Source organism: Arachis hypogaea, chromosome 9 (genome assembly GCF_003086295.3).
Source record: "Arachis hypogaea cultivar Tifrunner chromosome 9, arahy.Tifrunner.gnm2.J5K5, whole genome shotgun sequence".
NCBI classification, from domain to species: domain Eukaryota; kingdom Viridiplantae; phylum Streptophyta; class Magnoliopsida; order Fabales; family Fabaceae; genus Arachis; species Arachis hypogaea.
In genome coordinates this window covers 18,725,363-18,746,111 of record NC_092044.1, presented here as the reverse complement: position 1 = coordinate 18,746,111, position 20,749 = coordinate 18,725,363, and the positions used below count along the sequence as shown (strand labels likewise).

The 20,749-nt window shown below is 28.6% G+C and overlaps 2 protein-coding genes and 1 long non-coding RNA gene across 3 annotated transcripts; all 3 read right to left on the bottom strand.

Moving 5' to 3' along the window:
• Positions 1 to 359: 359 nt before the first annotated feature.
• LOC140174950 (uncharacterized) lies at positions 360 to 1,221 on the bottom strand. The gene is made up of 2 exons (XR_011865101.1): positions 1,067 to 1,221; positions 360 to 972 (listed from the first exon to the last, which is right to left on the bottom strand). It is a non-coding gene; the product is annotated as an uncharacterized lncRNA (long non-coding RNA).
• A 3,427-nt stretch (positions 1,222 to 4,648) lies between these two features.
• LOC112710589 (galactinol synthase 1) lies at positions 4,649 to 9,295 on the bottom strand. The gene is made up of 3 exons (XM_025762872.3): positions 8,796 to 9,295; positions 5,658 to 6,116; positions 4,649 to 5,194 (listed from the first exon to the last, which is right to left on the bottom strand). Exons 1-3 carry the CDS (start codon positions 9,132 to 9,134, stop codon positions 4,985 to 4,987), a joined length of 1,008 nt encoding a protein of 335 aa, XP_025618657.1. The 5' UTR covers positions 9,135 to 9,295; the 3' UTR covers positions 4,649 to 4,984.
• A 7,478-nt stretch (positions 9,296 to 16,773) lies between these two features.
• LOC112710588 (galactinol synthase 1) lies at positions 16,774 to 18,814 on the bottom strand. The gene is made up of 3 exons (XM_025762871.3): positions 18,367 to 18,814; positions 17,703 to 18,161; positions 16,774 to 17,187 (listed from the first exon to the last, which is right to left on the bottom strand). The coding sequence occupies exons 1-3, from the start codon at positions 18,703 to 18,705 to the stop codon at positions 16,990 to 16,992; spliced, it is 996 nt and encodes a 331-aa protein (XP_025618656.1). The 5' UTR covers positions 18,706 to 18,814; the 3' UTR covers positions 16,774 to 16,989.
• Positions 18,815 to 20,749: the final 1,935 nt, after the last annotated feature.

Genomic DNA, 20,749 nt, shown 5'->3' with positions numbered 1-20,749 from the left:
AACTAGAGGAAACAACGAGAATACAGAAAAAAACATAACAAAATTAAAATATTCAATTCATAATTTTTTTTTTAGAATTGTCATCAATAGATATACGGTTAACATCATTCTACTTTTGATAACTCTTAAGTGAACTGTTGATATCTTTCACGACACTTGTTCTTTGTTTTTGAAAATTATTTCATTCTTTTCCAACAAAACCTTTCAAATAAATATAAAAAGATCAATCAACTACTTCTTTCACACGTCTTTTTTTAATAGGTATTATCTATCAAAGACAATCAACCAAAAATACTATACCTACCAACAGTGGCGGAACCAGAAATTTTATAAGAGGGGGGCCAATTAAATATAAAATATAACAAAAAATTAACAAAATATGATTTGTAGCATATATATCAAAAAAGTAATTATATTATATAAAAGTCAATGTTCAACTACATACTAAAACTTTATGGTCCAAACTTTATGTATGCTCTACGAATTTCATCTTGTTGATTGATAGGATAATTCCAAATTTGCGGACGCTTTCCGGGATCACGCATCAATGTATCAATATTAACTTGATCTATTTCAGTCCTTGCTATTTTGGAAGCAGGGGGTTGAATATCTTGCTCAACAAGTTGTGTCACAGGTTGTTCAATAATATTTTGAACATTACTCAAAGAATCTGAAGCTGAATTTTGTTCATCATATATTCTCTCTTTTCTCTTGAAAAATGAGTGAATTGTTTTCATCTTTGACATTTTTAACTTAACTTGAACTATCTAACAAAAAAAAACAAAAATAATTGCATATATATTATTTTCTTAAAAAAAAATATTAAACCTATTGAGCAATAACAAATAATTTTAGAAACACAAATATATAATAACCAAAAATAAAGTTATTGATTTACCTGATTATTTTTTGTTCCAAGTCTCACAAAAAAATAATTCTATTGAGTTTTGTCCTCACTTCAATCTTTGAACACTGTCCATTATAAAAAAAATAAATTAATTATTTTAAATAAATAATGTAAATAATACTTGACATTGTCATTAACTTAAAAAAAATTGAAATATACCTCTTTGAATCTTTGTTGTGCATTCAATGGTTAATATTTTGTTGTTCACTTCTCTTCAATGGTTTTTCTTCATATGTCTTGTTTTGGTATGGAAAGAAAATTAAAATGAGAAGAGTAGAAGACCAAAAGTTTGGGAATCACTAAAAGAGAGAGAAAAGTGATGCTATGCCTATGATAGTTTGAAATAAATATTTGAAAAATGTACTAGGGTTACTTTAATTAATAGTATGGGCTTGGGCTAGTATAATAGAACCATTTTTATTAATTATTAGAATGAGCTATTTGTTAACAAGAACAACAATAATTCAAATATCCAATACATAGTGCAGTTTTTAGTTATTTTAATTTATAAAATTTTGTAACTTATATTTTTTTTAATATTATATATAAAAAAATTTAATATTATTAATTATTACTATTTACTATTTTTTTAAAAAAAATTTGGGGGGACCATAGCCACCTTAGGTCCCCCCGTGGATCCGCCACTGCCTACCAAGTAAATTCACAATCAAAAAATAAATAATGGTTATTGTCAACTTTTGTTTACATAATATACAAGTATTATCATTATGATCAATAATATTTAATCTACACATTTTTTTTAATACTAACCAAAATAAATCAAGCAAATAATTCAATTTTAATGATACCAAACTTTTTTGAATAACACTAATAAAACTGTAACTTGTTAATTGTGAAATTTTACAGAAATATTTCTACCTACAACCTGAATAAAAGAATTAATAAAATAAATATTTATTTTATTAAATTTTTACATAACTCAATTTTGTTTGGTTTAATTACTCTGTTGGTCTCTATAGTTTTGTAAAATTTTTAATTAGGTCCTGTACTTTTTTTCCTTTTAATTGAGTCCTTGAATTAATTTTTTTTTAAATTGGATTCCTACACTCTTCTTTCTTTTTATTTGGGTCTCTGCACCAATTTTTTTATTTTTAGTTTGATCCCTATAAAATTAAGTCGATTAATGCCAAGAGGGCCTAATTGAAAAAAAAATTGGTGCAGAGATTCAATTAAAAAAAAATATAGGGACCAAATTAAAAATTACACAAAATTATAGGACCAACAAAATACTTAAACCATTCTTTTTTCAGTTATTAATTTGATTGACAGTAAAATTCATGGAGATGGTGGTTGGTGCTGCAATGTGACTGGCAGCGCGACAGAGATAGGGCAAAGAGGATGGTCAATAGTTGTTGGTGGATTGAAAATGGTTTACTCTTCCACATCATTAAAATATATTGAGAGGCTGAACTTTTAAAAAATAACCAGGATCAATTTTCCTTCTCTTTATAACAATTTTTAAATTTTAAATAAAATAAATTAATTTAAAATGTGACATATATTGATTAGAAAGATTAAATTTTCTTGATTACTCTCAGAATGACTAATAATATAACTCCTTTTTTATCCTCAAATCCACATGAAAGTAGAATGGCAAATCAAAGAAAGCTATTTAACAAGACCATAACTCTGGTAGCCAAGCTTATAGTATAGGGACTATGGGTGGCTTATAGTTGACCATCGAATAAAAAGTGACACTTATCACAGTCCAAACTTTGATCTTGTATCTAGTTAGACAGGAAATCATGCTTATGAGTATTTCAATGTAACTAATCAATAGTTTTTCACAATAGAGATAAATTTGGAAATATGAGGAAGAAAAAGTATAAAAAGACGAGGAAAATAGTAAGACGCAAAAAATAATAAATAATGTGAACAATAGAATTAAAAAATAAAATTAAAATTATAAAATTAATTATTTTTAATTTTAATTTTTAAAATTTAAAAAATAAAAATTAGCAGTTACACCTAATTATCACACTAATTTCCTTCCTCCATTTGTCATCTCCGATCTTCAGAGGCACCAAGGTGCTGCTTCACTTTCCCGGTTCGACGCCGCCCAGCCTCTACTCGATTCTCCCATCTGCCCGCCAACGCTGCCAAGCATTTCTGCAAACGTTTGATCGCTCTGCAGCAGCCCAATGCATCATTCTTTGTGCTACCATCTGCGTGCCAACCTTGCAATCTCTGGCAGCCCCAGCTCATTACCACCGTCACAACAACGAGGACCACCTCGATGTCAACACATTATTCAAAGTCATATAGAATTTTCACTCCATTTTCGCCTCCACGGCTTTAACTGCAAGATTTTATGGCGGTTTTCGCTTCTTTCTTCCCTCCTTCTTCCGCTATCTTCGCCATGAACCTCACAATGCTGCATAGTATAGATCCAAACAACTATATCTATAGCAACATGCTGGACGCACAGATGATACTATGAGAAGGTATGTAGCGAAAATTTTATATATGCATGTGGATGTTTATTTTTCATGAAATAAGATGTTTATTCTTAATGTAAATAAAATGTTTGTTCTTCATACAAATGGGATGTTTATTTTTAATACAGCACTCGAAGTTTGTGAGTTGTGACAGCAAAAGATGGTGATACTGGAGAGGAGAGGGAGTTTGGATTAAAAAGAAGTGTAATTAGATTTAAAAGGGAGAATGGTTAAAATTTCCAATAATAAAGATAAAAGGATATTTTTTAACTTAAATTGGGGTGGTTTATATATTTTTTAAATTTTCAATAGGCTAAAAATTAGCTCATTATTCACATTGTTTAAATATTTTATTGTCTACTTCACGAAACCAGACAGAAAAACCAAAGGCTATAGATAATTTTTGTAGTAAGATTGGACAAACGACTACACCAGTGGAACAATTTTTTCATTGGGGTGGGGGTTTTGAAGTCCAGCAAACAAACATAAGTGAGCAAGACAAAAAATGAATCGAATATACTGTTGTAGTTGTAAACTTAAAGCCGAAGTTCCATGCTGTTTGCATGGAATGCTGGTATTTCTCTGAAATTGTGAAACCTTATTATGGGTTGATTGACCAATTAGTCCAATTCTATACTGGGCATTGGGTTTGGACACATGTAGAACTCTAGTAATGATTTTCTTATGTTTTTAGAAAAATTACTCTATTGAATCCTTAAGAAGATTTAATGATTAAAAAAGATGTTTAATATTAAAATTATTAAAAAGATCAAATTTTTTATAATATTTATAATATTTAAAAAAATATTTTTTATTAAAAAAATATATCTTTAATTATTTTTTATAATTTTTATATTAATAATTTTTGTTTTTCCTAAAATTTTAGTAATTTTTATTACTTATTTATTTATTTTTAATTTTTCATTTTTTTTCTTTCATTAAAAATAGAAATCTAATATAAAAAATATAAAAATAAATAAATAATTAATGAAAATTACTAAAATTAAAAAAATAAACTTATTAATATAAAATTATAAAAAATAAATAAATAAAAAATAATTAAAAATAAATTTATTTTTTACAAAAAGATTTGGTCTTTTTCTTTAAATAATATAAATATTATAAAAAAGTTTAATCTTTTTTAATAATTTTAATATTAAAAATCTTTTTTAATAATTAAATCTTTTTAACAGTATTTTAAAAGTAATTTTTCCTATTTTTTTATTTTTCCATTTCATTTTATTTGTGTGTCTTTTCCTTATATTTATTAGTTAACCAAAACTTGACAAAACAATTATGGTGCTTAACAAATCTATGACACCCTTGATTCGTCAATCCGAAAAAATATTAACATTAGGACGCATAACTGGGGACAGAAGACATACCACAAAGTAATTCCTTACTTTGATTCATCCTTTTTTTTTTCGTACATCATTGCCCAAAAATATTACAATGGCAACAAAAATCACACTTACAGAAATAAAATAGACAAGTTTATAACCAAAACCGAAGAACAAAAAATTACAAAAAATACTGAAATGTAGACCTCGCTTAGGCTCTGCTATTTCCAATGCTAAAAGAACTTCCCTTTTGTTTTGTTGTACCTGAAGGCGCTCAATTATATAAGCTGCAGAGGGTGCTGGCGTGCAGCTATATAGTGAAGTTGAGCAGCCTCCGGTAAAGCCACAACAAAGGGGTCCGCATCTTTTTGCTTCTTGTAGTCAAGCGAAGAGTCATTGTATATATCCCACCACTTCTGCACCAGCTTCTTTATGTCCTCTCTCTGCATATTCTCTTCCTTTCCTGTGTACTTCCATGGCTTTGATCCCTGAAACAAACATAAACTAATCATGAGTTGACACAATTCTACCAAATTAATTATATAAAAAAAAAAACCGAGATAAAAGAAAAGAGTTTTGTCTATGCCATTGTCTTCAATGTCCTAAATGTGAAGAAAAAAAAAAGTAAATTAATATTTATTTACTTCATGTTCAATATCTAATTTAATTTTTTTCTATTTTTATCCTAAAATAATTAAAATATGTAAAAGTAAATGTTTAATTTAGTTATTAAAACTATAAATTTGATACCATCCCTAATTTTTCATAACCTTATTTAATTTATTTTTTAAAATTTTATTTCATAATTTAATTTAATTGTATAACAAAATTTAATTTAAAAAAAAATTGCCATGAATCAATATTTTTAATAAAAAGAATTAATTAGTATTATTAGTAAACAATGACAATCAACGACAAATCCAAAAAGCGATCAGAATTTGATGCACATACCGCAGCACAATAATGGACAACCTTAACTTTTTGAAGGTCCACATTCTGAGGGTGACGCCAGAGTATAGCAAGGACAAGGTTGTAGTCCAAAGGAATTGGCTTATAAGTGTTCCTGAAATACATATTAAGAAAATCCTGCTCCGCAAACGGGGTAGGCGTGGTGACTTGAAGTGTTGCGAGCAAGTCATGGTAGATTTGAATGCTAGGCTCAAACACAAACATGCCAGCATTGAAGTAAAGGGACGGTGGTTGGCCCAACTCCTCAATTGGCCACTTCACTTTCTGAGGGCACTGTTGACAGTAACCGATCTTGTATTGTGGTGTGTGGCTCCATGTCTTCTCGCAAAAGCAGTCCATCACAGCGTACAAGTTTCCATCAGGAACATCAAACAGCTCATCAATGTTTTCGTAAACTTGAATGTCTCCGTCCAAGTAAATCATCTTCTTGTATTCCATAAACTGTAACATCATTATCAACAAACCCTCAATACTTGGTCAAATGTTAAATTCACTTTAAATGAAAATTTTCTTAGAATTTTTTATTCACAGCTCTTTTTGGATATCAAATTGTCAGGTTGTTCTCTATGTAGATCCTTTACCAATCCTCTCGCTTAAAACTCTATTTACCCTAATTCACCTCTCACTAAAATTATATTAATTTTATGCATTAAATGTATTTATGTCATATTGTCATTGCAAGAAATATATCTACATGTCACACATCAAAGTATACTAGGAAGACCAAACTTAAAATTATATTATTTAATTTAACATTTATTATATATATATATATATATAATATCTATTATTGTAGACTTATTATATCTAAAATTATTTATTTATTTCAACAATAATTATAGAGTACAAAATAAAGAAACTTTAGATTTTTTAGGTGAATTTTTATTCTCTTTTAAATATTTAAAAAAAAGTATATATCTACTAAAATTAACTACTAAAATTAGATAATATATATTATTGTACGTATTTATATATTGTTTAACTTATTTTTAATATATATTTTATATTTTAATATATTAATTTTAATAGTTGATTTTTAACATACATCTAACCAACATATTTAATTATTTTGTAAATTAAATACATACCTATAGACGGAATGTTTTTTTTTTTGGTGTCATATATAGACTCAACGTTTTAAATCAACAGAAATACATAGGCTCTAAAAAAAGTTAAAAAATAAAAAATAGAAGCCCTTAATAATTTAAGATGTATATAGCAGTCACAAAAAAAAATTATTTAATGTCAATATTACATAAATTACTCAAATTAAATAATATTACATAAATATCTTCAATCATATTTATATATAAATCAAATTAAACTAATTCGAATTACACAATATAATAATAGTAAATCAAAACACATGCGTTTGACTTATAGAAGAATATTATTTTAAGTATAAATCGAATTGGTTAAATTTAAATTATATATTATAGTACTAAATCGAATCAATGTGATTCAAATTAATATAGAATAATATAAATCAAATAAGCTTTATTTAATTTACTACTTGTAATAGATTATTGACATTTATTATTTTTACTAACTTTAAAACATAAATATCAATAAAAAAATATTTCTATTTGGATTCAAATAAAATATCAAAAAGACCAAAACAAATAAAAATAGAAATTTAATTTTTATATTTTAGTTCAAATTTCAGAAAATCTATACTTTTATAAACTTATGAATTTAAAACGGAATATTAAACAATTTCTAAAAATTCATTAAAAATTATCCTTTGACTCATTAGCATCTAAAAAATCATTACCAAAATTTTTTATGTTAAAAAAATTAATATAAAGTATAACCCTTCATAGTGGTATAGGAGTTAAAACTTGAATTTTTTTTAAAATAAAAATAACATATAGTTATACATTATATAATAACCAACTATATATATACAATATGTAATTTGACTAACTATATTTATACTGTATTTTTATTTCTCAAATGGCATATTGTGTACACATAGTTGGTCATTTTATAATATATAACTATTTGTTAATTCTGACTCTAAAAAAAAAATTCAAATTTTAACTTCTATGTCATCTTTGAGAACTATACTTTATATTAACTTTTTTATCATAAAAAATTTTGGTAATGATTTTTTAGATGCTAATGAGTCAAATAATAATTTTTAATGAATTTTGAGAAAGTATTTAATGTTTCGTTTTAAATTCATAAGTTTATAAAAATGTAGATTTTTTGAAATTTGAACTAAAATACAATAGTTAAATTTTTATTCTTATTTGTTTTAATTTTTTTAATATTTTATTTGAATCTAAATAAAAGTAATTTTTTATTGACATTTATGTTTTAAAGTTAATTGTTTATATTAATTTAAAAGTATTAAATATCAATAATTCTGTTATAAATAGTAAATCGAATCAAATCATTTGTATTATTTCATACTAATTCGATGATTCGATTTAGTATTATAATATATAATTCGAATTTAACCGATTCGATATATACTTAAAACAATATTCTTACTAATTCGAACCATATATTTCGATTTACTATTATATTATATTATATTATGTAATCCAAATTAGTTTAATTCGATTTATATAAAAATATAATTAAAAATACTATATAACATTATTTAATTTGAATGATTCATATAATATTAACATTAATTTAATTTATATAAGTGTTTTACTCTAAAATTCATCGACAAATTAACTTTTCTTTTAAGTGAACATATTAATTAGTTTATTAAGAAGTATACCATTCCTGGCAAAATGCCGGAGAAGTATTTTTCATAATTATAAGTAAAACTGATATTCCGTATTTATTTTGACAAATGTTAGATAATTAATATTGGAAAAGTATGAGGCAATGGAATATTTGTATGTGTACAATGAAAATTTAGAGAGTATTAAAAATATAACTATTATATTATTTTTTTATAGTTAAATTAATATTTTTTAATTAAAAGTGTTGACTCTCTTTATTTAACGTATAAAATCTAGAAAATAAACTATAACCTTCGGTTGCCTTTACACGAAGTCAATAATAAAAATAGTTAGATAATTTAACAAACTTAACTAAATTTTTATTAACCGTTTTTAACTATGGCGTCAATATGTGAGTCTCCATTTAACAACATACCTCCCAAATACGTAGTTTGGAGTAGGTGATGACGTAGTAGGCCATGGCAAACTGTGTCTGATTCTCAGGTGGATAAAGAGGTTCGATCTGACGAAGAATGCATCCTTGAGACTCCAATATCCTACGGTGCTCTTCTGGTACATCAGGTAGAACAGCGACCACCAATGGGTACGCACTCTTCACCTTCCTCAACCCTTTTGCCAAACCCACCACACCTTTCACGTAATCACCGTTCCCTGCCAGGAACGTCACGTATGCACAACTCGTAACACTCGCCTGTTTTGTGATCCCTGCCGCACCGGATTTCACACTGCCTTGAACTAGTTCTGGGGTAGCCATGTGTAACTAATTGAAGAGAACAATGAAACAGAAAGAGAGCGCTGCACAACAATGTTTTGTTTTCAGGTTGATTGTCAACTCTTTCCTAGCATGTTCGGAAGAGGGAGGGTGTATATATAGAACAACGAAATGGGTTCTACGGTTATACCGTTGTTTATTCTGATCTTACAATAATCCTTTACTAAATTAACAATTAGCATTTTTTCACCTTAATCACATGTTGCAGCTGTTAGTGGTGTGCATGGTCCGACCCGGCCTCGAACATTTTAAGGTCTAATTTGGTGTGATTTTATCGGGTCTAGAGTCGGGTAAGAGTCTTAAAAATAGACCTGGTCATTATTTCGGGTTGGGTCCGGGTCATGGCTTGGGTCACCCGAAGTCGGCTCAGTGGCCCGGTCATCATACACAATTAATATTTTGTGTTATTAGTGATGGATGATGGCTATTCTTATGTGAAATTTAAGTATTGTAAACCTTAATATTTTGTGTTATTAGTTATTATAAGACTAAAAGTTAATGTTTTATGTTTAAAATGCATAAGATTTTAGACTAATGCATAATATTGTGTTATTTGTATTGATTTAAATATTTGGTGTTATTATACAATATTAGTATTAATTACGATTATACTTTAATTTTAAAGAAGAGTTAGTTCTTGTTTTTCTAAGTAAATTTTACTATGTCAAATAATAGTTGAAATTTTGGAAATTTGGATCGTGGCTCGAAGGTGTATATGTTTCATCGGGTTTAGAGTCGGGTTTAGTCTAATAAATAGGCCCGGTATATATTTTAGACCGAATCTAAATCACATCAAACCCAATTTTACCCAACCAATAAACACCTCTAGTAGCTGTTTATTACAATTCATTGAATCTAAGGTTTCAGTTTATTTGTTAAACAATTTGAAGAAATAAAATATTTCAACCACAAGGGTAGGGCGTGGTCCCTTAACAAATTTAAATGGTAGGAGGTTGGATCACCATTACCATCGAGTATGGTCATGGTTCAAAACTTTACCTTAAAGTTTTATGCTAATGGTCATGATTTAAAATTGTAACCTAAAGTTTAATGAAATAAATATGATTATAGTTATATCCATGTTTATCATCTTGGCCAAAAAAAAAATTATGACTTTAGCTTTGAAAACCGTGATCAATGACTACACTCGTATTATTTATTGTTAAAAATGGTGACTTATTATATATGAAAATAGTGATTATAGCTCAAAATGTGATAATATGCCAAAAATATGATACAGAATATAGTGCATTTCAGTGTCAATCATGTAACCCTTATTAACCAAAGATTTCATAATAAGATACTTTGACAATATTTTATTCACCGTTGATATGACTGTCGGTACAAATAGTCTCTCGTATAGTGAGAGAAGAAGATCGGATCTATAGCATTCATTTTCTCCGTTTAAAGAAATTATATACCTTGCTGCTGAACCCCAAAAAGAAAAATTGACTCTCTTTGATATCAATTTCATATGATTAAAGTTAATTAACGTAAGAGGAAATGAATATGTGATTATTCTATCATTTTGACAAATAATAAATCGCAACATCTCCTCCCCCTCTGACACGAATAGAAAAAAACTTATAATTTAGAATTACTAACCCACACAAAAATAGTTACTAATAACCCGTAAAAAAATTATATAATTTTCATTTTAAATGTTCATAACTTTTAAGATAATATTGGAATTTCCAGAAAGTGCAAAAAAATATTGAGAGAAAGATAAATAAATAAAATGCTACATGAATAATTTTTTTAGACAATTATATTAACATTTTTTCATAAAAAAAGAGAGAAAATAGGATATACACAATTTCCTAGTATAATATATTAATGTCTTTTTCTTCCTCGTATAAAAAATTATTAGTAATATTAGAAAGACAAAGTCATAATTTATTTTATTTAACTTTATTTATTATTGTAATACTTAATAAAAATTAAATAAAATAAGTTTTTATTGTTTTTGGCTATTTTTTATTATCAAATATTTCTGATAAAAAAATATATCTCTTCTTTCTGAAAGTAATTGTTGATATAATTATTCATAAAAAAATTTAATGTACGATTTCTTTAAATTAAAAGCTACACTGCATAGTTGTTCTTAAAATGTATAAAAAACAAACACATAATTGTTCTTAAAATATCATTATTGTTGGACAATCTTTTAGTTGTATGAATAAGATTGCTCAAAACAAGTTTTTGTCATCTGTTTTTAAAGGGATCTGTAACCACCAAGTAGAGTGGACTTGGGCAAGTGAAGTCTAGTTTGTCTTCATTTAAATTCGACTCTAAATAATAATTAGATCTATTTTTGTGATTTTTATTTGACTCTCAATTCGGTAAATTTTTATTATTTTTGAGTTATACTAAAACCGGATCTAAACCGATAAAATTCAAGTTTTGATCAATTTTATTTTAAAAAATTATGATACTCTTATTTATAAAGAAGAAAAAGACATATTTGTTATAGAAAAATTGATATTCAAATTTAAATATGAATTTGTTCATAAATTCTAATTTCAAGTTTTTTTATCTAATTTTTATTCAACAAATGTAATTAAAAATAAAATAATAAATTTATAATTAATATAACATAATATTAGAATTAATTTAAAATATATATACATTTTTTAGTTCCCTTAAAATACACATAGATAAAGTGAAGTCGAATTTGCCTTGATCCGACTTTAAATATTGATCGAGTCTATTTTTAAGACTCTTACGTAATTCTAAATCCGATAAAATCACACCAAATTAATCTTTAAAATGTTTAAATTCAAACCGAATCTTCGAATTGAATCATACTGTATACACCTCTACCAACAAACAAGAGGGACATCTAATTTGTGGTTCACCATCTCTCCTAATGGGATCCCTTCCTATTATTTAGATTAGTTTAGATGTGACACTAAAGAATATCTTTTAGAAAAAAATTTTAAGTATATCAATTATATCAATATTTTAATAATTTTAATTATAAAAAATATATAATATATTAATTAAAATTAATAATTACAATTTTTAAAATATCAATATTTTGGATACATTTAAAAACTTTTCTATCTTTTAAGGGTTATGTGGTTACCCTACATGGTAGTTACCTAGATATTGGATCTAGTGGTTCAGATATGCGGACTTAAAGTCTAAAATGGGGCCTTATGTCAAGTTCAATAATTTCTCATCTACTAAAGATCTAAATTCATCTCAGGAATTTTATAATAAATATTTATTTTTTAAAAATTTTTAAAAATTATTTTTATCAAATAAACTAAATTTTTTGTTTTTAATCAAATTTTTATAATAAATTTTTATCATAAAATATTAAATTCTAAAAATATTATTATAAAAAAATTAATCTTTTTAAAATAATAAAAGAACATGTTCGTATTCTAACTCAAAAATATAGTTAAGCCTGAAATAAAGGTCTACTTAAGAGATTTGATTTCATTTACATTTACTCAATTTTATAGAAGTCGAATACGATGACAGCAATACAGTCATATTTATCTAAATAAATAACTAACTTTTAAGATATTTTTTATTTATCTAAAAAGGAGATTTCAATAACTTTTCTAGTAAAAGGAAACGACTAACTTAAGCATCAAAATCCTTTACAGATATCACCTCATCTCTTTATGAGGAATTCGAATCGGATGGCGACACCAGTAGAAATTGAACAATGTCCTAAAAGGAATTTGGACCTATTTTACTTTTAGATCCAAAAGCAACTTAATTTTAGGTAATCCTCAGAATAAGACCAATTTATTTGATAAAAATAATTTTTAAAAATTTATAGATAATCAAAATTTATTAAAGACTAAAACATCTTATTTAAAATTTTTTAAGGATCAATTTGGTGTATTAACTCTTGAGCTTTCCAAAGTTCATTCTTGACTAATGCTGATCATGCAATACAGCAATAGATTTTGTTTTTGGAGAAAAGAAAGAAAGATAGTGTTTGTTTTAATATGATGATAAATTTATACGTATTAGTATAATAAAATTGTAGACAAATAATAATATAATATGTGTCTTATATTTTTTGTATCAACATTTAGTTTTTTCTTTAAAAAAATATATTTTATCATTATCTTTACTAAAATATTCTTATAATTTATTAAAATGAACAAAAAAATTTTTTATTTAACTTAAAAAAATTAAGTATCCTTATTTTTATGTTTAACAAAAATTATCTTTTTATATTTATCAAATTTTAAAATTCTACTAACTTTAATTTTAAATTTTTAAATTTAAATAATTTTAAAAACAAAACAAAAACCACATCTTAAAATTTTTTTTTTGTCTTCTCCCCTTTTCTCACCTGAGAAACCGCAACCACGATGACGGCCTCCAACACACTAATTTTGGTGTTGGTGGAAAATTACCAAGCAACGAGTCGTGTATCCAATCTCATGGCAGAAAAAGGAGAGAAGATGAAGAATAGTTTTTTTTTTTTCATATGTGGTTTTTGTTTTATTATTTAAATAATTATAAATTTGAAAATACAAAATTAAATTAATTGAATTTTGAATTTTTATAAATTTAAAAGGGTTATTTTTTGTCAAATATAAAAATAAGAATATTTAGATTTTTTGTAAAATTGAATAAAATTATTTTTACTTTTTAATAAATTATAAAAATATTTTAGCAAAGATAATGATATGATATATTTTTTAAATAAGTAAATGTTAATATAGATCATATATTTTATGTGTCGTATTTTGTTTTGTTCACATTTTTATTATATTGGTACGGATAATTTTATTGTTGTAACAAAGCAAACACAAAAAACAAAAAAGAAAGAGAGAAAGAAACACCATATATATGTTGTATATAAAATACATGTGCACACTAATACGATGCAGCATTTTGTTATTCATCAATCTTGTATCTAGTTCGACAGGAAACCATGCTTATGAGTATTTCAATGTAAGTAATCAATAGTTTTTCACAATAGAGACAAATTTGGTAATATCAGAAAAAGCAAAGGCTATATAACCATGCTTATTGATTATCAATGCTAATAATTATTATACTGTATGCTAATAATTATATATAACACAAGCATTATCACTAGCTACCTGCTACCGTGCGTACTTTTATACTATTCATTGCACATAACTATTATAATTTTATTATCTCTATAATTATACAAAAGTAAATAAATTAAAATTTATATATAATTTAACAATACTGTAAAAAAAATTTAACTAAAAATTATTAATAATAATTTTTTTTATATTTGCAATGCATTGAATATATTAAAAACTTAAAAACTTTCTATTATTATACTTTTAACCTCTATTTTTAGAATACAAATTAACTAAATTCATAATTTAATTAATTTTAAATGAAGTAAAATATTATTTTTATTATTCAATAATAATGTAATTTTTATTTTATTAAAATTTCTATGTATTTATTTTATTATTATCAGTTTAAACAGTTGAACCATTAATCCAATAACTCAATAATAATTTGACCGTATTAATTGTCAATTCAGTTTTAATAACTATCTAATTTGTATTTATATGTTTTAAAATTTACACATATATATTAATAAATTTTATTTATTAAAAATAATTTAATATTTATACTAACTAAGTAATAACTAAAAATATTAAAAATTAATAGATCTGAAATTTTTGTTCTCTGAAATTGTGAAAACTCTAATTACGGGTGTATTGACCAATTAGTCCGACTTCATATAGTGGGCATCGGGTTTGGACATACGTAAAACTCTATATAGGGGTGTTTGTGGTACGGTTTGGTTTGGTTTTTGAAGAAAAAGTCATTCGATCCAATCGTTTAATTAAGTTGCGGTTCGGTTTGGTTCGTTTTTTTTAATATCATCCGAACCAAACCAAACCAATTAAAATTGGCTTGGTTTGGTTTAGTTTGTTCGGTTTTTTTAATCAAATAAAAAAAATCTAGCATACTATTATGCAAAGTCATAACATTGAAATCGACAAACCGAAATACACAATAGGTAACAAAGTCTTGATCTAATGAAATATAACGACAACAGAATTCAAATACGACAATTAAAGAAGTTTAATAGTTCAACAATCAACACAACAATAATAATAAGAACAAGAAGAACAACAACAATAATAATTAAGGAACTGGAGGCAATCCAGTATCGCCCATATTCTCACTTGAAATGGCGTCAAACTACATAAACAAATACAATAAATCAAGGACAGAACAAGCAATAAAAGTTTAAATCATTAAGCAGCAGCCAGCAATAAACAAGCAATAAATTGAACAAAACCAGATAATCTTAACAATAAATCAATCACAGAAACAAGTAGCCGAAGTTTAGATCATTAAGCAGCAATAAACAAGCACAGAACCAGCAATAAACCAAGCACAGAACCAGCAATAAACAAGCACTTTTACCAGCATTAAACAAGCACAAAATCAGCAATAAAACAAGCACTTTACCAGCAATAAACAAGCACAGAACCAGCAATAAATCAAGCACAGAACCAGCAAAAAACAAGCACTTTTACCAGCATTAAACAAGCACAAAACCAGCAATAAACAAGCACTTTTACCAGCAATAAATCAAGCACAGAACCAGCAATAAACAAGCATAGAACCAGCAATAAACAAGCAGCTGAAGTTTCAATCATTAAGCACAGAACCAGCACTGAATAACTGATAAATTGATAAACTGATAAATCAATAGACTGATAAACTGAACAATAAACAATAAATCAGCAATAAACAATAAATTAGCAATAAACAATAAATCAATAAACTGATAAGTTATAACCCTAGGCCTAAACTGAACAACAAATCAGCAAAGTTTACCTGAATAGATGGCTCGGGCTCCATATGCACTTGAATCGGACAATCGGTGGCTGAGTGGGTGGGCTCCAGAAACGCTGCTGGGTGGACTGGAGGCAGCGAGGTCGGACGTGGCGAGGTCGGAGGTAGCTCCAGAAACGCTGCTGGGTGGACTGGAGGCGGCGAGGTCGGAGGTGGCGTGGTCAGAGGTGGCTCCAGAAACGCTGCTGGGTGGAGGCTGGGTCGTGCACCGGCGATGGGGGTTCTCCTCTGTTCGGCAGTGGGATTTGGAGGAACTGAGGAAGGCTTCGATCTGGGATTTGGAGAGGGAAGCTGTTGCGCATGGGTTTGGCCGTTTGGGGAAAGAGAAGGATCAAGGACGCGTTTGGGGGAACAGGGGGAGTGGGGGTGTGGCCGTCTCACACTCTCACGTCTGGGTCTGGGAGGTGGGGTAGGTTTAAATTTTTAGGATTTTGGGAAGAATCGGTTCGATTCGGTTCGGTTAGGATTTTGATGGTGAAAATTGAAAACCGAACCGAACCGCAAAAAAATAGCAACACATCATTTTTTCAGCTTTTTCGATTTTCGATTTTTTTCGGTTCGATTCTTTGGTTTAGTTTGATCCGAATCGATTTTGAACATCCCTAAACTCTAGTAATGATTTTTATTTTTCTTCATTTCATTATTTATTTGTCTTTTCCTTATATTTATTAGTTAACCAAAACATGACAAAACAATGATGGTGCTTAACAAATCTATTACACCCTAACACGGTCATAATGCTGGTCAACACGCCTTCTACCTTCCACGTGTCACTCTCTGATTCATCAATCACAAAGTAATTACTTGATTCATCCTTTTTTTTTTTCATACAACATTGCCCAAAAATATTACAATGGCAACAAAAATCACACTTACGGAAGCAAAATAGACAAAACTGAAGAACAAAAAATTACAAAATATAGAGCTCGCTTAAGCTCTGCTATTTCCAATGCTAAAAGAACTTCCCTTTTGTTTTGTTGTAGCTGAAGGCGCTCAATTAAGCTGCAGAGGGTGCAGCTATATAGTGAAGTTGATGAGCTGCCTCCGATAAAGCCCCAACAAAGGGGTCCACATCTGGCTTCTTGTAGTCAAGCGAAGAGTCATTATATATATCCCACCACTTCTGTACCAGCTTCTTTATGTCCTCTCTCTGCATATTCTCTTCTTTTCCTGTGTACCTCCATGGCTTTGATCCCTGAAACAAACATAAACTAATCATGAGTTCACACAATTCTACCAAATTAATTATAACCAAAAAATTAACCGAGATAAAAGAAAAGAGTTTTGTCTATGCCATTGTCTTCAATGTCCTAAATGTGAAGAAAAAAAAGGGTAAATTAATATTTATTTAGTTCATGTTCAATATCTATTTTTTTTTCTATTTTTATTCTAAAATAATTGAAATATATAAAACTAAAAATCTGATACCATCCCTAATTTTTCATAACATTATTTGATGTATTATTTAAAATTTTATTTCGTAATTTAATGTAATTGTATAACAAAATGTAATTTAAAAAAATTGCTAAGAACCAACATTTTTAATAAAAAGAATTAATTAGTATTAGTAATGTAACGCAAAAATAAACAAATAAAACTCAAACCTGAATTAAACATGTCGACAGAAAAATAAAATGAATTGTATACAATAACAATCAACGACAAGTCCAAAAAGCGAACGATCAGAATGACAGAATCTTATGCACATACCGCAGCACAATAGTGGACAACCTTAACTTTTTGAAGGTCCACATTCTGAGGGTGACGCCAGAGCATAGCAAGGACAAGGTTGTAGTCCAAAGGAATTGGCTTATAAATGTTCCTGAAATACATATTAAGAAAATCCTGCTCCGCAAACGGGGTAGGCGTGGTGACTTGAAGTGTTGCGAGCAAGTGATGGTAGGTTTGAATGCTAGGTTCAAACACAAACATGCCAGCGTTGAAGTAAAGGGAAGGTGGTTGGCCCAACTCCTCAATTGGCCACTTCACTTTCTCAGGGCACTGTTGACAGTAACCGATCTTGTATTGCGGTGTGTGGCTCCATGTCTTCTCACAGAAGCAGTCCATCACAGCGTACAAGTTTCCATCAGGAACATCAAACAGCTCATCAATGTTTTCGTAAACTTGAATGTCTCCGTCCAAGTAAATCATCTTCTTGTATTCCATAAACTGTAACATCATTGTCAACAAACCCTCAAAACTTAGGAAAATGTGAAATTCACTTCAAATGAACATTTTCTTAGGATTTTTTTTTTCACAGCTCTTTTTGGATATCAAATTATCAGGTAGTTCTCTATGTATTTTTTAATTAAAACTGTTGACTCTTTTTATTTTAATTTATAGGATCTAGAAAATGAACGTATAAAAAGTTTACCTCCCAAATACGTAGTTTGGAGTAGTTGATGACGTAGTAGGCCATGGCAAACTGTGTGTGGTTCTCAGGTGGATAAAGAGGTTCGATCTGACGAACAATGCATCCTTGAGACTCCAATATCCTACGGTGCTCTTCTGGTACATCTGGTAGAACAGCGACCACCAATGGGTACGCACTCTTCACCTTCCTCAACCCTTTTGCCAAACCCACCACACCTTTCACGTAATCACCGTTCCCTGCCAGGAACGTCACGTACGCACAACTAGGAACACTCGCCTGTTTCGTGATCCCTGCCGCACCGGATTTCATACTGCCCTGAGCTAGTTCTGGGGGAGCCATGTGTAACTGATTGAAGAGAACAATGAAACAGAAAAAGAGCACTGCACAACTAACAATGTTTTGTTTTCAGGTTGATTGGCAACTCTTTCCGAGCATGTCCGGAAGAGGGAGGGTGTATATATAGAACAACGAAATGGGTTATACGATTATACCGTTGTTTGTTGTGATGTGAACACGTGTGTTGTTGGATGATCCAACGGGGAGTAATTATGGCTTTTGAGAACGTTCCGGAGAAGAGTCCCTGTTGAGAAATTGGAATAGTTTCATGGAAGACACTAGAAGGTACTGCATTGTTTATTTATTACCATGCAAGTTGGCAGGCCATTCGCGAAAGATTTATTGTAGTAGCTAGGGGAAGAAAACAATACAATAATCCCTTGCTAAATTAATAAGGAAAAGTATAGGATATCTCAATTTATTAATAATAATAATTAATTATTATATTTTAAATATATATATAAAGAGACAAATTCAAAAAATATATTTATATAGACACTTTTATAAACATAATTATATACAAGAATTGATAAAAATTAACAAAAATATTATTAAAAACGTAGTGGAATTGAATTAACAATTAGCTTTTTTTTTCTTTTCACTTGAATCACATGTAGCTGTTTATTACATTTTATTGAATCGAAGTTTATATTCTATTTGTTAAATAATTTTAAAAAATGAAATATTTTAACTACAAGGGTACGGCGTGGTCCCTCAACAAATTGAAGTGGCACTACAAGGTAGCCGCCAATTGGCGGCAGTTTTTTTTTTGATTATCGACGGTTTTAAACCGTCGCAAAATCAAATGCTGGCAGTTGATAAAAACGCCATGGATATAGGTGTCGGGATTGGGTTTGGCGGCGCTTTTCATAAACAGCTGGTATAGTCGCCGCTAAATCAAAATTTTGCGGCACAAAATTGAAAACCGCCGCCAAATGAGTCTTTCACGGTTTCCTTCATATTTACCGGCGGTTTTCAAACCGCCACAAGTTGGCATGATGAGTCCAAGTTTCGACAAGTTTAGCGGCGGTTTTAAACCGCCGCCAAATGAGACATCAGTTTATGTTAAAAGTTACCGGCGGTTTGCAACCGCCGCCATATGTAACGTTTTTTGTTATATCTGAACCCAAACAGCGGCGGTTTAAAACCGCCGTTAATTTAATAAAAATAAAAAAAAGAAATTTTCGTTTTTTAAATAAAACACCCGTAATTTATTTAAAATATTATTGAATTATTCTTTTTAACTATTTTTTTATTTTCCATTATTATAAGAGTGAAAATTTTCAACAAAAATAGAATCTAAACTTGTAGCAAAAACAAAATTGAAATATAAACAAAACAAATTAATATATCCATCAAAATACGAAGTAAATAAAACGATTTCGTAGAGTTGCTCAGTCTAATTCAATAAAATGTTTACTTCAATGTAAAATAACTCCAATCCTAATATTCTATTTTCACTCTATCATTCCATGAAACTCATCCTTGCAGCGATGTCTGGTGGTAGCTCTACACCCTGCCTTTGAAACAGATAAACCAGAGCACTCTCCATTGCCTTCATCTTTTTCTTCTCTACTGCTGCCTAGTCCTCCATTACTTTCATCTTTTTCTTCTTTGCTGCTGCCTCGTCCTCCATCGCCTTCCTCTTCAACTTCTCACCTTCCAGCTCTGCCTGCAGTTCAAACAGCCTCCTCTGGGTCTCTTCTAGTTGGACTCCGTTGACAGGCGCATGTGGATTCGGACCAAATAGTTGACTAGGAGTCGGTCCAAAACCCATACCACGTACTCTACCCGATTTTTCTTTTCCGAAAACCTGAGCAATAGAGTCATTTTGAGACAACATTCTGGCAGACTCATCCTGTTGTTCAATTTCCTCAATTCTTTCCTACATACACAAATTAGTAATCTCCTCAATCAACTGTATCACTTACATCACGATAAGAAACACACAAATATAGAAGCATAAAAGTTAATATTACACATAAACTCCATATACGCAACGCATGGTGCAGCATTTTTTAAGCTTGGAGCATGCAATATCAAAGTA

Excerpts from the sequence above, each read along its gene's own strand:
- LOC112710588 (XM_025762871.3), bottom strand. The coding sequence starts at position 18,705 with ATGGCTCCCCCAGAACTAGCTCAGGGCAGTATGAAATCCGGTGCGGCA. Across the intron at positions 18,162-18,366 it reads CCAAACTACGTATTTGGGAG|TTTATGGAATACAAGAAGAT; the intron begins GTAAACTTTTTA and ends ATGATGTTACAG. Across the intron at positions 17,188-17,702 it reads TTGTCCACTATTGTGCTGCG|GGATCAAAGCCATGGAGGTA; the intron begins GTATGTGCATAA and ends TGTTTGTTTCAG.
- LOC112710589 (XM_025762872.3), bottom strand. The coding sequence starts at position 9,134 with ATGGCTACCCCAGAACTAGTTCAAGGCAGTGTGAAATCCGGTGCGGCA. Across the intron at positions 6,117-8,795 it reads CCAAACTACGTATTTGGGAG|TTTATGGAATACAAGAAGAT; the intron begins GTATGTTGTTAA and ends ATGATGTTACAG. Across the intron at positions 5,195-5,657 it reads TTGTCCATTATTGTGCTGCG|GGATCAAAGCCATGGAAGTA; the intron begins GTATGTGCATCA and ends TGTTTGTTTCAG.